At 50.6% G+C, this 12,038-nt stretch overlaps 1 protein-coding gene across 6 annotated transcripts in view; it reads right to left on the reverse strand.

The window, feature by feature from the left end:
• Positions 1–11,810, reverse strand: part of ATP11C (ATPase phospholipid transporting 11C (ATP11C blood group)) — a 98,820-nt gene extending 87,010 nt beyond the window's left edge. For 5 of the 6 annotated variants that reach the window (XM_090059275.1, XM_090059274.1, XM_090059279.1 and 2 more), the window contains exon 1: positions 11,678–11,803. In XM_090059275.1, coding sequence (XP_089915401.1) covers positions 11,678–11,704 — 27 coding nt within the window. In that variant the 5' untranslated portion in view covers positions 11,705–11,803. Of the gene's footprint in view, positions 1–11,677 lie in introns of all 6 variants that reach the window. The other variant, XM_090059277.1, reaches the window with a different exon arrangement.
• Positions 11,811–12,038: the final 228 nt, after the last annotated feature.

Here is a 12,038-nt window from a genome sequence, read left to right on the forward strand (position 1 = left end):
CAATACCTCCCACTCAAGTATGCCCAATGAGGAATATTACCCTTGGGGCAATCTTTTCAGGAGGGTGAGGTCCCTTCCAGCCCTGGAGGTCTAGAAAAGTTTCTGGGCAATCTATGCAAGAGCCTGAATCCTACAAAATCCAGCCTCTCCGTGAAAGGCTTTCTCCCCTTAACTGCACCGGAAGGGGCAGGGTGTCTTTAGATAATTATATTCATCTGGACAAAATCCTCCTGTGCAGCCACGGGGAATTTCAACAGTCCTGGACTCAAAAGCATGAGCACAGCACACAGTGAATAGCTGAAAGTACCGAGCAATGAGAGGTCATGGCGGGGGGGGAGGGGGGGGGGAGCCGAAAGGTTTGCGATGGCGCAGCCAAGAAGGCACACACACAGAGGGCTGAATTCCTATTGCACGGACGATACTTTTTCTGACCTTTGCACATCTTTTCAGTGCTGGACTTTTCTATTTTAATGTTCTTTGGACAAGCAGTGCATGAGGATACCGCTTAGAAATGAAACGCAAAGCCCCACGTTACGACATCTTTCAGTCCATACATGGCAGCCAGGAGTCTCAAAAGGCAAACACATGGCACTAGGACACAGAGCAGGCCAGATCCAGCTCACAGCTATGTGCTTGAGCAGTCTGGGTAGCAGTATTTTATGGTTCACACTAGCAGCCTGTGGGCAGTGTTTCCCAACTTGCATGTTGCTGGTACAAGGAAAGAGCCGTGGGGATATGCAACGTAGGCCCACCCAACTGAAATATGCTTGAAAGCCACCCCTTGACCTACCCTACCTCTGCAGCAACCCTGCGTGTAACCAGGCACGCAGGAGCAAGTCTCCTATGTGTCCAGGCAGCCCCTACCCTGCATTTCTTTGCCCTTGCTGACTCCAACAAACACACATGCATGCAGACCACCAGCTTTACAGTGACATATAAAAATACCCCAAACAAGGCACACACATCCATTCCTGGGGACAAAAGGAGACCATCCATGTGACAGATGCAAATTGCGTCACTGAATGTATTAGTGGACGGCACTCAGATAGGGTAATAAGCACAGTCCCTAGAAAATGACACTGAACTGTCTTTTCCCTGTCTAGGTACAAGACGGTGGGAGTCTACTATAGACCTCCCAACCAGGGAGAAGAGCTCGACCAGGAATTCTTAGGTTAGCTTACAGAGGCAGTGAGGGCTAAGGATGTGGTCATCATGGGGGACCTGAACTTCCCAGACATCTGCTGGGAGGAGCAGTCAGCCAAGTCTGATCGCTCACGTCGGTTCTTGGCCAGAGTGCAGGACCTCCATCTAACCCAGGAGGTGCACAGCCCCACCAGGGGAGACGCCATGTTGGACCTGGTGCTGGCTACGGGTGACGACCTGGTGAGGGGGCTGCGGGTGATGGGCCACCTGGGAGACAGTGATCATCGCTTGCTGGAATTCACCATCCAGCGTAAGGTGGCAAAGGGCTGCAGCAAGGCAACAGCCCTAGACTTTAGGAGGGCTGACTTCAACAAGCTAAGGAGGATCGTTGGGGAAGCACTGAGGACCCAGAGGGGAAGGGAATCAGATGTCGAAGGTGAGTGGTTGCTCCTTAAGGAGACGATCCTCCATGCCCAAAGGGAGGTAATCCCAACAAGGGTCAAAGGGAGCAGGAGGGCACATAAACCCCCATGGCTCACTAAGAGCATCCAGGAATGTCTCCTTGCTAAAAGGGAGGCATACACCCAATGGAGAGATGGGGTCATCACCAAGAAGGACTATGTTACAGTCGCCCGAGGATGTAGGGGGGCAGTCAGGAGGGCCAAGGCAGAGACGGAGATAGGACTAGCTTCCCGGATTAAGGACAATAAGAAGTCCTTCTTCAAATACATAGGGGGTAAAAAGAGGGTCCCGGGTAATGTGGGGCCCCTGCAGGACACGATGGGCAACTTAGTCGTCATGCCAGATGACAAAGCTAACATATTTAACGATTTCTTTGCCTCTGTCTTCCTAAGTAGGGACCAGTTCAGCCACCTCCCTGCTGGGCCCCCCTCGGGCCCCGAGAGAGACACGCCTGGGCCAGGGGTTAGCGAGGAGTTAGTTAGGGTACTTCTGGAGAGGCTGGACGTGTTCAAGTCCGCTGGTCCGGACGATCTTCACCCTAGGGTTCTACAGGAACTGGCCGAGGTCATTGCGGGACCCCTGGCGCGGCTCTATGAGCACTCGTGGTGCTCTGGCGAGGTGCCGGAGGACTGGAAGAGGGCCAATGTGGTCCCTATCTTCAAAAAGAGAAAAAAAGAGGACCCGGGAAATTACAGGCCAGTTAGTCTTACCCCAATCCCGGGTAAGCTCTTTGAAAAAATTCTCCTGGCACACATCCAGGAGGGCCTTGCGGGGGAATGCATGCTCAGGGGCAACCAACACGGGTTCATCAGTGGCAGGTCTTGTCAGACCAACCTGGTGGCCTTTTACGATCAGGTCACCAAATCATTAGACGCAGGGGTTGCTGTGGATGTAGTCTTTCTGGACTTCCGGAAGGCTTTCGACACTGTCTCTCACCCTGTCCTCATCAAAAAGCTGGGAGACTGTGGTGTCGATGCCCACACGGTCAAATGGGTCGCCAACTGGTTGGAGGGCCGCACCCAGAGGGTGGTAGTGGATGGGTTCTTCTCGACCTGGAAGGACGTGGGCAGTGGGGCTCCGCAGGGCTCGGTCCTCGGGCCCGCACTGTTCAACATCTTCATCAGTGACTTGGATGAGGGGGTAGAAAGCACCCTGTTCAAGTTTGCTGATGACACTAAGATGTGGGGGGATGTGGGTGCACTAGAAGGGTGCAATAGGCTACAAGCTGACCTTGACAGGTTGCAACGGTGGGCGGATGAGAATAGGATGGGGTTTAACACTGATAAGTGCAAGGTGTTGCACATGGGGAGGAAGAACCGGCACCACACTTACAGGTTGGGGAACTCCCCTCTTGCCAGCACGGAGACGGAAAAGGATCTTGGAGTCGTCATTGACTCCACGATGAACGTGGGCCGGCAGTGTGGGGAGGCAGTCAAGAAGGCCAACCGTACCCTGTCATGCATCCACAGATGCATCTCGAGCAGGTCCAGGGAGGTGATCCTCCCCCTCTATGCGGCACTGGTCAGGCCGCAGCTGGAGTACTGCGTCCAGTTCTGGGCGCCACACTTCAAGAGGGATGTGGACAATATGGAAAGAGTTCAGAGGAGGGCCACTCGTATGATCAGGGGTCAGCAGGGCAGGCCTTATGAGGAGAGGCTACGGGACCTGAACCTGTTTAGCCTCCACAAGAGAAGGTTAAGGGGGGACCTTGTGGCCTGCTACAAACTGGTCAGGGGGGATCAGCAGGTATTGGGGGAGTCCCTGTTCCCCCGTGCGCTGCCAGGAGTGACCAGGAATAACGGTCACAAGCTGGCGGAGGGTAAGTTTAGATTAGATATTAGGAGGCGCTACTTCACAGTCAGGGCGGCTAGGGCCTGGAACCAGCTTCCAGGGGAAGTGGTGCAGGCTCCTAGCCTGGGGATTTTTAAAAGGAAGTTAGATGAGCACCTTGCCGTGGTCATCTGACCCCGGGGCTCTTTCCTGCCAAGGCAGGGGGTCGGACTAGATGATCTACCTAGGTCCCTTCCGACTCTAGCTACTATGAAACTATGAAAAGCATGGCTTCCACCCATGTCTGAGAACAGCACCACTGAGCCCTGGTTTTCCCCTCTCCCCAAACAGTATGTGATCTTCTAGGGAAAGGAGAATAGAAAAGTGGGGAGGGAGCCAAAGAAAGAGGGGAACAATGCACAAAAGAGAAAGAGCGGGGGGGGGGAAGAAAGAGAGAAAGAGCAGGGGGGAAAAAAAGAGAGAAAGAGCAGAGAAAACAGGCATTAATAACTGTATCTGGGCTTGGCAGGGCACAGGATGGGGAAGCAGAAGGAACAGCAGGATGCAATCCACTAAATAGGACCCCCCCACCCCAAAAAAAGACAACAAACAAACCACAGCCAAAATATGGACCACTGAAATCACTGGGTATATTTTGCTAAAGTATGGGCAGCTGAATCAGGCCTAACACAGAGGCATAGAAATCTGCTCCAGTGAATAATTGAACTCAACTCCAAACAGCATTTACTGCACAGACCTCCAGGTAAGCTCTTAAATCTGCCTAAAGCACAATAATGCAAAGCTGCTAGCCTTTGCTGAGGCCACCTGGTTGGTAAAGGTCACCTGAACTGCACTTTGGTGTTTAATTAAGAAGCAGGAGACAAGGTGAAGTTAGAACTGAACACAAACACACACTGCGAGCAAATGGATAAACCTCAAATTCCGGAGTTATCTTCAGCAAACCTGCAAGTCACCAGGCAGAGACTGACACGATGCTGGTACAGGTGGGAGGGAAGCCCTGTGTACCGGGGAATATTTACAGCCTGGCCACACCTTCTTCTTGGTATACCTGCCCCAAGCTGCATTCCAAGGAGCAATAAGGCAGGGCAGTGCAAGCACTGCTCCGGCAGAGTTGCATTCTCTGGGTGCACCTGGGTTCCAGCAGGCCGAGAAACCACAGCGTGGTCCAAAAATGCACACACCAAGGAGTGTCCTACTGGCCTTGTTTAAAAGAGCCCCTCATTTTCTCTTCCCCTTTTGTTGGGGCAGGCAGCAAAATGAAGTTTACTAGAAACCAACCTCACTGCACTGGATGCATCCGGGTTCCAGGCAAATTCCATCTGCTCTGTGTATGCAGAAACCAGAAGGCAGTGGGTGGGAGGAGGAGAGGAAATTAGAATAAGAAAGAAACCAGAACAAGACAGTAACAAGAGGCAATTAAAAAGAAAAAGGGGGGAAAAAAAAAAAAAGGAGATAGTGGAAGGTGAGAAAACATTAACCTCTTTAGCAACTGCAGGATGCCTTTAATAGCCCAGATCCCCACCAGGGACACTGCCCTGGATGCTTATAGTCATGGCATCAAAAAAAATCAAATCAAATCCTACACCACTTATTATATAGCACTGTCTATTGCCATGCACAAAGTGAGCCAATACACAGGCCTTTAACCCAAAAGACAAAGGAAGTTTTCAGCAGCCAAGCCAGCTGACGTTCAGAGCACGTGCACGGCTATTCTGGGGGCAGGCAACTTCCAGATGGGGAAAAAAAAGTTTTGCTAGGAACTGCCGAGTTGGCCGAATTGGAGGTGCTTCTTATTTTAGAGCAATAACCAATACAAAAAGGCACGTCTCTAAATAACACAGCTTTCCAGAAGGCAAGTCCGTAGGCTGCTGTCACTTGCAAGTGAAATGCATTCGTGTTCTTCCTACTTTTTTGAAGACGCTTCAAAGGGCTAGTTCTCCTCCTTCATAGCAGCTAAAAATCGGAGTGGTGCCGGGGATGTTAATTAGACACCCGACTACCAGCCTACTGTTAACTGAGCACTGCTTGACCCCAAATCCATAAATATATATCTCTAAACTACTGCTAAAACCTCAGAATGATCATCAAATAAATTACTATATCTGGTGAAACAAACACATGCTGGTAGATTCAGTAAGGTGAAGAATCTTAACACATTCAAGACAAAGTGATAACGAGCCCGAGAGATCCCGGGTAGTGAAATCTGCAACACATTTTAACAACTGTGGTTGCAAGCTACTGTTCTATTTGTGTTTTTTATATATGTGTACATAAATATATATAATTATTACACATACACACGCTTGCTTCAAAGGCTGTGCTGGGGGTGGGAAAAAAAAAAACCCACTCAGCTGGCAGTTGATTTCGAAAAGAGCATGCTGACTTCCAGAGTTTTACATCTTTCAAATCTGTTGCAATATTGAGGAAAACTTCTCAGTCCAGACTCCAATGTCATTTGCAAGAAGCAAATACAAAATAGCCCCACTGTCTTCCACGTATACAGGTACCCTATACGAACATACAATACACTGCTGTAAGGAGCATGAGACTGCTGTGATATTTTGAAGGGTGGAAGGGTTAAGGAAATGAATGGCTGATCAGCATTTGCTCATTTTCAGTGATGAGAGCATGCCAGGAGACGATCCTGTTCCTGTTCATCTTACTCATAGCTGGTTTCAAAATCCTGTTTCCAAGAATAATGCAAAACAGATCTGTCCGCCCGCCCCCCCCCCCCAAAAAAAAAGATAGAGAAAAATGTCCAAAAAACACTTTGGTAGAAATTCACGGAAGTTAATTTCTGTCTAGATTTTGTTGGTATCAACTATCATTGCCATGGATGCCCATATCAACAGCTTAGAGACAATGAGACCTCCATTGGATAGCACTTCAAGTATCATTAATTCTGCTCTTTTCACTGTACAGGAAGCCAGAAGACCACATTGCTCCTGTGGTATTGCACATATTAACACAAGCTAAATAAAATATGAAACACAGCTAGAGAAATGCCAGAACAAGGGTAGTCAAAAAAAATCATCTTTTCAGTCACTTTTTAAACTGATTATATTTAGAGTCGACAGACCCTTTTCAGTGGATTAACTGTATAGATGGGATCCCTCCAGTGCTCCAAGCCTAAGTCTGATCTCGCCAGGGGAGGCGACATCACCGACTCAAGGTGTAAATCTAAGATGAGAATCCATGCTTTTTTTGCATAGCTAGTTGGAGCTTGTGAGTCTCGCAGTAGAAGAACAGATCCCCCCATCCACCACCCATTCCCTTGTGCCCTATTTTCTACGGCTGGGAGTTAAATATTTCTTATTATTCATTCCATCATCTTCAGACCCTACGGGAGAAGGTTTATAGCTTGCAAAATGCAACCAAGCACAGCAATCTTAAGGCTGGAGAGGCAAGATACACTTAGGAGACATAAGCTGTGAATCGCATTTGAAAGTAGGGAATTTTAATATCCAGCTAGGAGAGAAATGACAGCCTCTGTCAGAGGCAGCCTTGTGTCAAATAATCTGTTGCAGCTTTAAAATGGGACAGAGTATTTCTGCAGCACTACTACCACCATGGCAACATCTATTCATGGCTCCAACCTTATCCTAAAGGAAGGGGGTTTCAGCAGACCCTGTGGTGGAGATGTGAACCTGCTGTTCCCCCTACCTTAAGAAACAGGCTGTGGGACAAGATCCTTCCTTGAGGATCCCCACAGGGCCAGAAACATGCAGGCAAAGCCCCAACAACAATATAGCATCATCTTTTATTCAACGCCTCCCTGACCCCCAACACACACACTTTCAAATGTGCTCTGGAGCTAGCTGATGCCACACAACTCTCCTGGGCATGCAGACAGCTCCACTGCCTCTGTCTCTGCTCATCATTTTGCCAAGCAGTGTTATGCTGCTCGGACGCTGCCAGCCCGCTGAACAGCTGCTCTTCAGGAAAGGGTTGGAGGCAGGAGCATTTGGTGCCACCTGGCAAAGCAGTGAGGATTAACAATATAATTGCAGGTGCAAGTCCCTGGCTAGAGGGGGCTAGCACAGAAAAGGCAGCTGGGGCACGGTAGCGTGAGCACACCGATGCTGACTAGCAAGCAGCCATGAAACTGGTCTCTGCTCCCTACTTTGGAGATCAGAAGATCTTTTCTCTGGGGTTAATGGTATCCCAGATCCCGGAGCTAGATTCAAAACATTAACGGGAAAAGGGGCATGTGAGAGGTCTCCCTAGACCAGGGGTTCTCAACCTTTTTTGTACCAGGACCCGTTTGTAAACACAGATGGCCAGTCCCAACCCAGTGCCCCTCACTCCTGACTCGCTAACCCCCGTACGCCTAGGGTGCGGGGCAGGAGGTGGGTGTGTGGGGCAGGGAGCAGCCCCTTGCATGCTGGAACTCTGCAACCTGTAAGGAAAACCCCACGGTTCCCCATTTTTTTGTCTTTTAAAACAGAATCCATTTTTGAAGTTTGTTTGCAACCCTTTCGTGTAGTCTTGCAACCCATGGGTTGAGAAACGCTGCCCTAAAGCATCCTACCCCTTCCCAGCCTTTGTTGGTGACAAGTAAATGGTGGGACCCACAAAAAGTGCTGCCCCTGGATCTCCCAGGAAGACCCTTTCCCTTATTTTTCAAATCTACCTAGCAAGCAGATTCTGCCCTCTGGTTGCTAAAGCCTTGCCCACAAGATGCTCAAACCACCATGCTGGAGGATATGGTAAAACTGTATTTTTGACCCAGAGATATACAGGAAACTTTTAGTTATTTCAGGCTACAGACCATGTGTGGTGCAACCTGAAGCATTTGAAAAAAGAAGAAGAGAAGCACCACTGGATGCACAGCCCACTGCAAACCTCCTTCCAGCTAAATCCAAGCAGAAGAAACAAAAGCATGCTAAAATTCGCTTATAAAAGTTTAAGCACACTGTACTCATGAAATATTCATCGAGAGAGAGAGACTGTAACCATCCTGCCCACCTTTTTTAAGCCTTCACGCCTGTCCTCAAGAGCAACAAATCCCTTTCTCTCTGTTTGGAGGAGGCAAGATATTTTAGCACATCCCCCAGGTTTCTTGATCCTCGACAGGAAATCTGCGTGGAAGCAGTGAGGCTAAAATAAGTGTCCATGCATGTGACAGAGATGAATTCAAGTGCTGATGCCTTGCCAAGCGTCGTCCCCACCCTTGAGAAAGATCTGCGCAGCAGAGAACGTGGCCAACTGTGGTACCCCAATAAGAGATCAACGCAATGCTTCAAAACAACAGAAGGTAAAAATCCTGCCGGTATGCAGACAGACCACTGCTGCATGCAGAGCTGCTGCGCTGTTATGCACATGCATCAGAACCAAGTGCACACATCCAACGTGTCAAGAGCCTCATACACAGTGCACCACGTAGTTCTCTCTCAAAGGGAGGTCTAGTGAGTCAACAGCAAGAAATGGAGTGAACTGGTGGGAGAAAACATTATTCTGGCAGGTGACCTATAGCTGGGAGGCACAGCTGGACCTACAGATATTTTCCAGCTGCCCTCCAGCATACCTGTCCTGTACTACGGATGTATGTCCTCTACGCAATCCCAAGTGACTCCGCTAGATCTGTGCTTTCCTAGAAATTACATTCCTCAGAAAAATGAGTTTGCATCAGCAGCACTCGCACCTTGCTTTTGCCACAGGCAAGGCTGAATAGGGGGAATAAAGGGTAATAATTACAGATTTTATATGGCACTGTGAAGAGTTAGGACATGTTACTTGGGGACAACAAATACTTAGAAGACAATTAATGGGCACCTTGACAATGGCTGTACATGTCCGCTATGAGGATGGTTAGTAACTTAACTGTTCTTATGGACAAGACAGAGACGGAAAACTTTAAAGCAACGTATTTTCCAGATTTAGATGGAGTCTGGACGTAGAACAAGAAACCTAAACAATATGCGTGTTTTCTGATGCACCAAAAACAATTACAAACAGTCAAATGACATCAGATGCTTTTTAATATGTACAACCAAGGGGCTGCAGCTATTCACTAAAAAAGCATTAAAAATCAACTCATCCAGTGTTACTGTCACGAGCAGCATGCAATAGGTAGATTGCATCCTTGCTGTCTTCCTAACCCAGGTGCTAGGAATGTAGAGAGATTCTTAAAATATCCTTTTTTAATTAGGACAATTTTAAAGACAAATGTTAGTGTATAGAAATCCTAATAAGTGTAACTCTGCCACTGGGGATGCTCTTGTCCAGGGAGGCCTGTATTCAGTACCCCGCGTGGGGTCAATCTATCCTTGGGCGCTTTAAGCTGCTAGCAGAGGTTACTTCATAGCATCACTCCAATTGTGTGCAGACACACAGAAGCAAAGACCTCATTTACCCCTGTCCTTCCAGCAACCTGATACAGAGTAAATGCAAAGTCCTACCAGTCTGATTACATACTGTTTCCACGCCCTCTGCACCCTAGTATCACCAGCTACATAGGTCACTTGTGTATATCAGGGCCTGACAGCGCAGCTGCTCAGAGAACTCGTAGGCTCTCTCCTGCGAGGTTCATCCACATCTTACACCTCTGGTCTATCGAACTGAGCGGCTTGCTCTGCAAACAGCATCGCTGTGCTTTCTTCTCTGCAGCCAAGTTCCACTGAAACACAGGACCCTGCAGTGAACTGCCAGACTGCAACCAGTGAATTTCACATCTGCATTTGCACCCTTTCCTCCCTGCCCTGGAAATGCACACCTGGATCTTGATGATAGAAATACACATCCTGACTGCTGTGGACAGATCCTTGACAGCCACTGGTGCAAAACCACGGGGGGAAGCGAGGAATACACCCACAACCCTCGCATGTGGTGCAGAAATGTTGCTGTCCTGCATCCGCTGTCAGCAAGACAGCACATTTCGCATCAGCCCCTGCTGATGCATGCACCTCTCAAAGGGCACACAGGCCACACAACATGACACGCACTTGATTAGTACAGAGGGCAGGTATACACGTTTATGAGTCAATCAAATGCTGACAGGACATGGGTATATGGGGTCAGAGTTCAGATTCTCTACAGGACCCTGGCCATGTGTTCCCACACCCTGCCATCTCAATTCCTCCCCGCGCCGACTGGGAATTACCCCAGTATTTCAAATATTTGCCTACACATTTCCAACATTTTCCTTTAGGGGCCTGCCTGTCTTTATAACCATCACGTATTAATATAAATACAGGGCAATGTTGCAATTCTCGGTCAACCTAGCAGTGCAAAGAAGTCTGAAGGAATTTTATCCCAATTAAATTGTTCTCAGGTCCAGAGAAATGTTGTTAAACAAAGATTTACAACGTGCAAGGCGACAAGCATCCTTTGAAGAACGCTGTAAAGGCCCTTACACCAACTTCATCTTACAAAGGAACAATAGGAGCCTGAAAAATAAAAAAGACCTCATCTTTATGCCTGGTATAGCACACAAGTGAGTGAGAACTTCTCAACCGTACACCGCATGAGACCTTTGTGCCTCCTTGGAAGTTACAATCTCATCACCCAAAACTTCAGGGTGTGATTAATTCATTTTCACAGACAAGCTGTCCTCTGTGCAAAGGAACAGCTGTTGCGAGGACCGGCGAGGTCTGCCCGTTGCAGCGCTAGAGGCATTACCTGGCTCCAGCCCCACCTGGGACTGGATTTGAGCACCTTTGCAGGGAAGCTTTCTGCTTGTGCATTTGATGCACGTGCCACCCCTCTCCCCTTCGCCCCAGGTAGAGCCACATCCTGCCGGCGCCTGGCACGACTGGCCGTGCAGCCTGCAGCTGGGGGCAGCACTCTCGTGCCTAGCTCAGCATCCCTGCACCACACGTCATGCGGACACGCGGCACCGAAGCGTGGCAGACCCTCCGGTGACAGGCGGCGATTCCCCCGGCTTTGGGGTACAAGCTTAGCTGAACACCTGGGTCCCGGGGGGGGCCCTCAGAGCCCTGCAGAGCAAATGCAGCACCCTTACAGCGACTCTCCCCAGCCCCGCCGACAGGCACAGCCAGGGAGGGAGGGATGGCACGGTCCCGCCAGCCATCTTCTGCCTGCCCTGAAGCACAGCCCTCCCCTCCCCAGCTCCCGGGCTTTGGGGGAGAGGAGGGCACCACACGCCGCGGCATCGGGGGGCAGAAAGAGGGGAGCAGGCAGTGGGGGGGCGGAAGAAGAGGGGGAGCAGGCAGTGAGGGGGAGGAGGAGGGGAGCAAACTCCAGGGCACTGAGGGGGGAGAGAGGGGGAGCAGGCCCCGGGAAGGGGAAGGGGAAGGGGAAGGGGCCGGGCCGCACTCACCAGGCGCTGCAGGCTCCAGCGCAGCATCGCGGCGGCCTCGCGTGCCCTGCTGCTGCTGCTGCTGCTGCTGCCGCCGCCGCCGCCGCCGCGGCCGGGCCCCCGCCCCCGCCCGGCCGCGCCGCGCCGCGCCGCGCCTCACTCCCGGGAGGCCCCGCCCGCGCGGAGCATGCTGGGACGTGTAGTCCTCCCCCGCCCGCGCCCCCTGCCGGCGGCCGCAGCGCCCCCGCGGGACGGACGGGCGCGCGACACGAGAAGCCGGGCTGGCGGGGCGCCACCGCGCTGCTGTCGGTGACACCGTGCCCCGCGTCCACGGCCATTCGTGCCACCTCCAGTACCGCCGCGGCAGTTGCGCGCCAGCCGC

The sequence above is a fragment of the Crocodylus siamensis genome, chromosome 8 (assembly GCF_052110815.1).
Source record: "Crocodylus siamensis isolate JL-2025a chromosome 8, ASM5211081v1, whole genome shotgun sequence".
In the NCBI taxonomy this organism is placed as follows: Eukaryota; Metazoa; Chordata; order Crocodylia; family Crocodylidae; genus Crocodylus; species Crocodylus siamensis.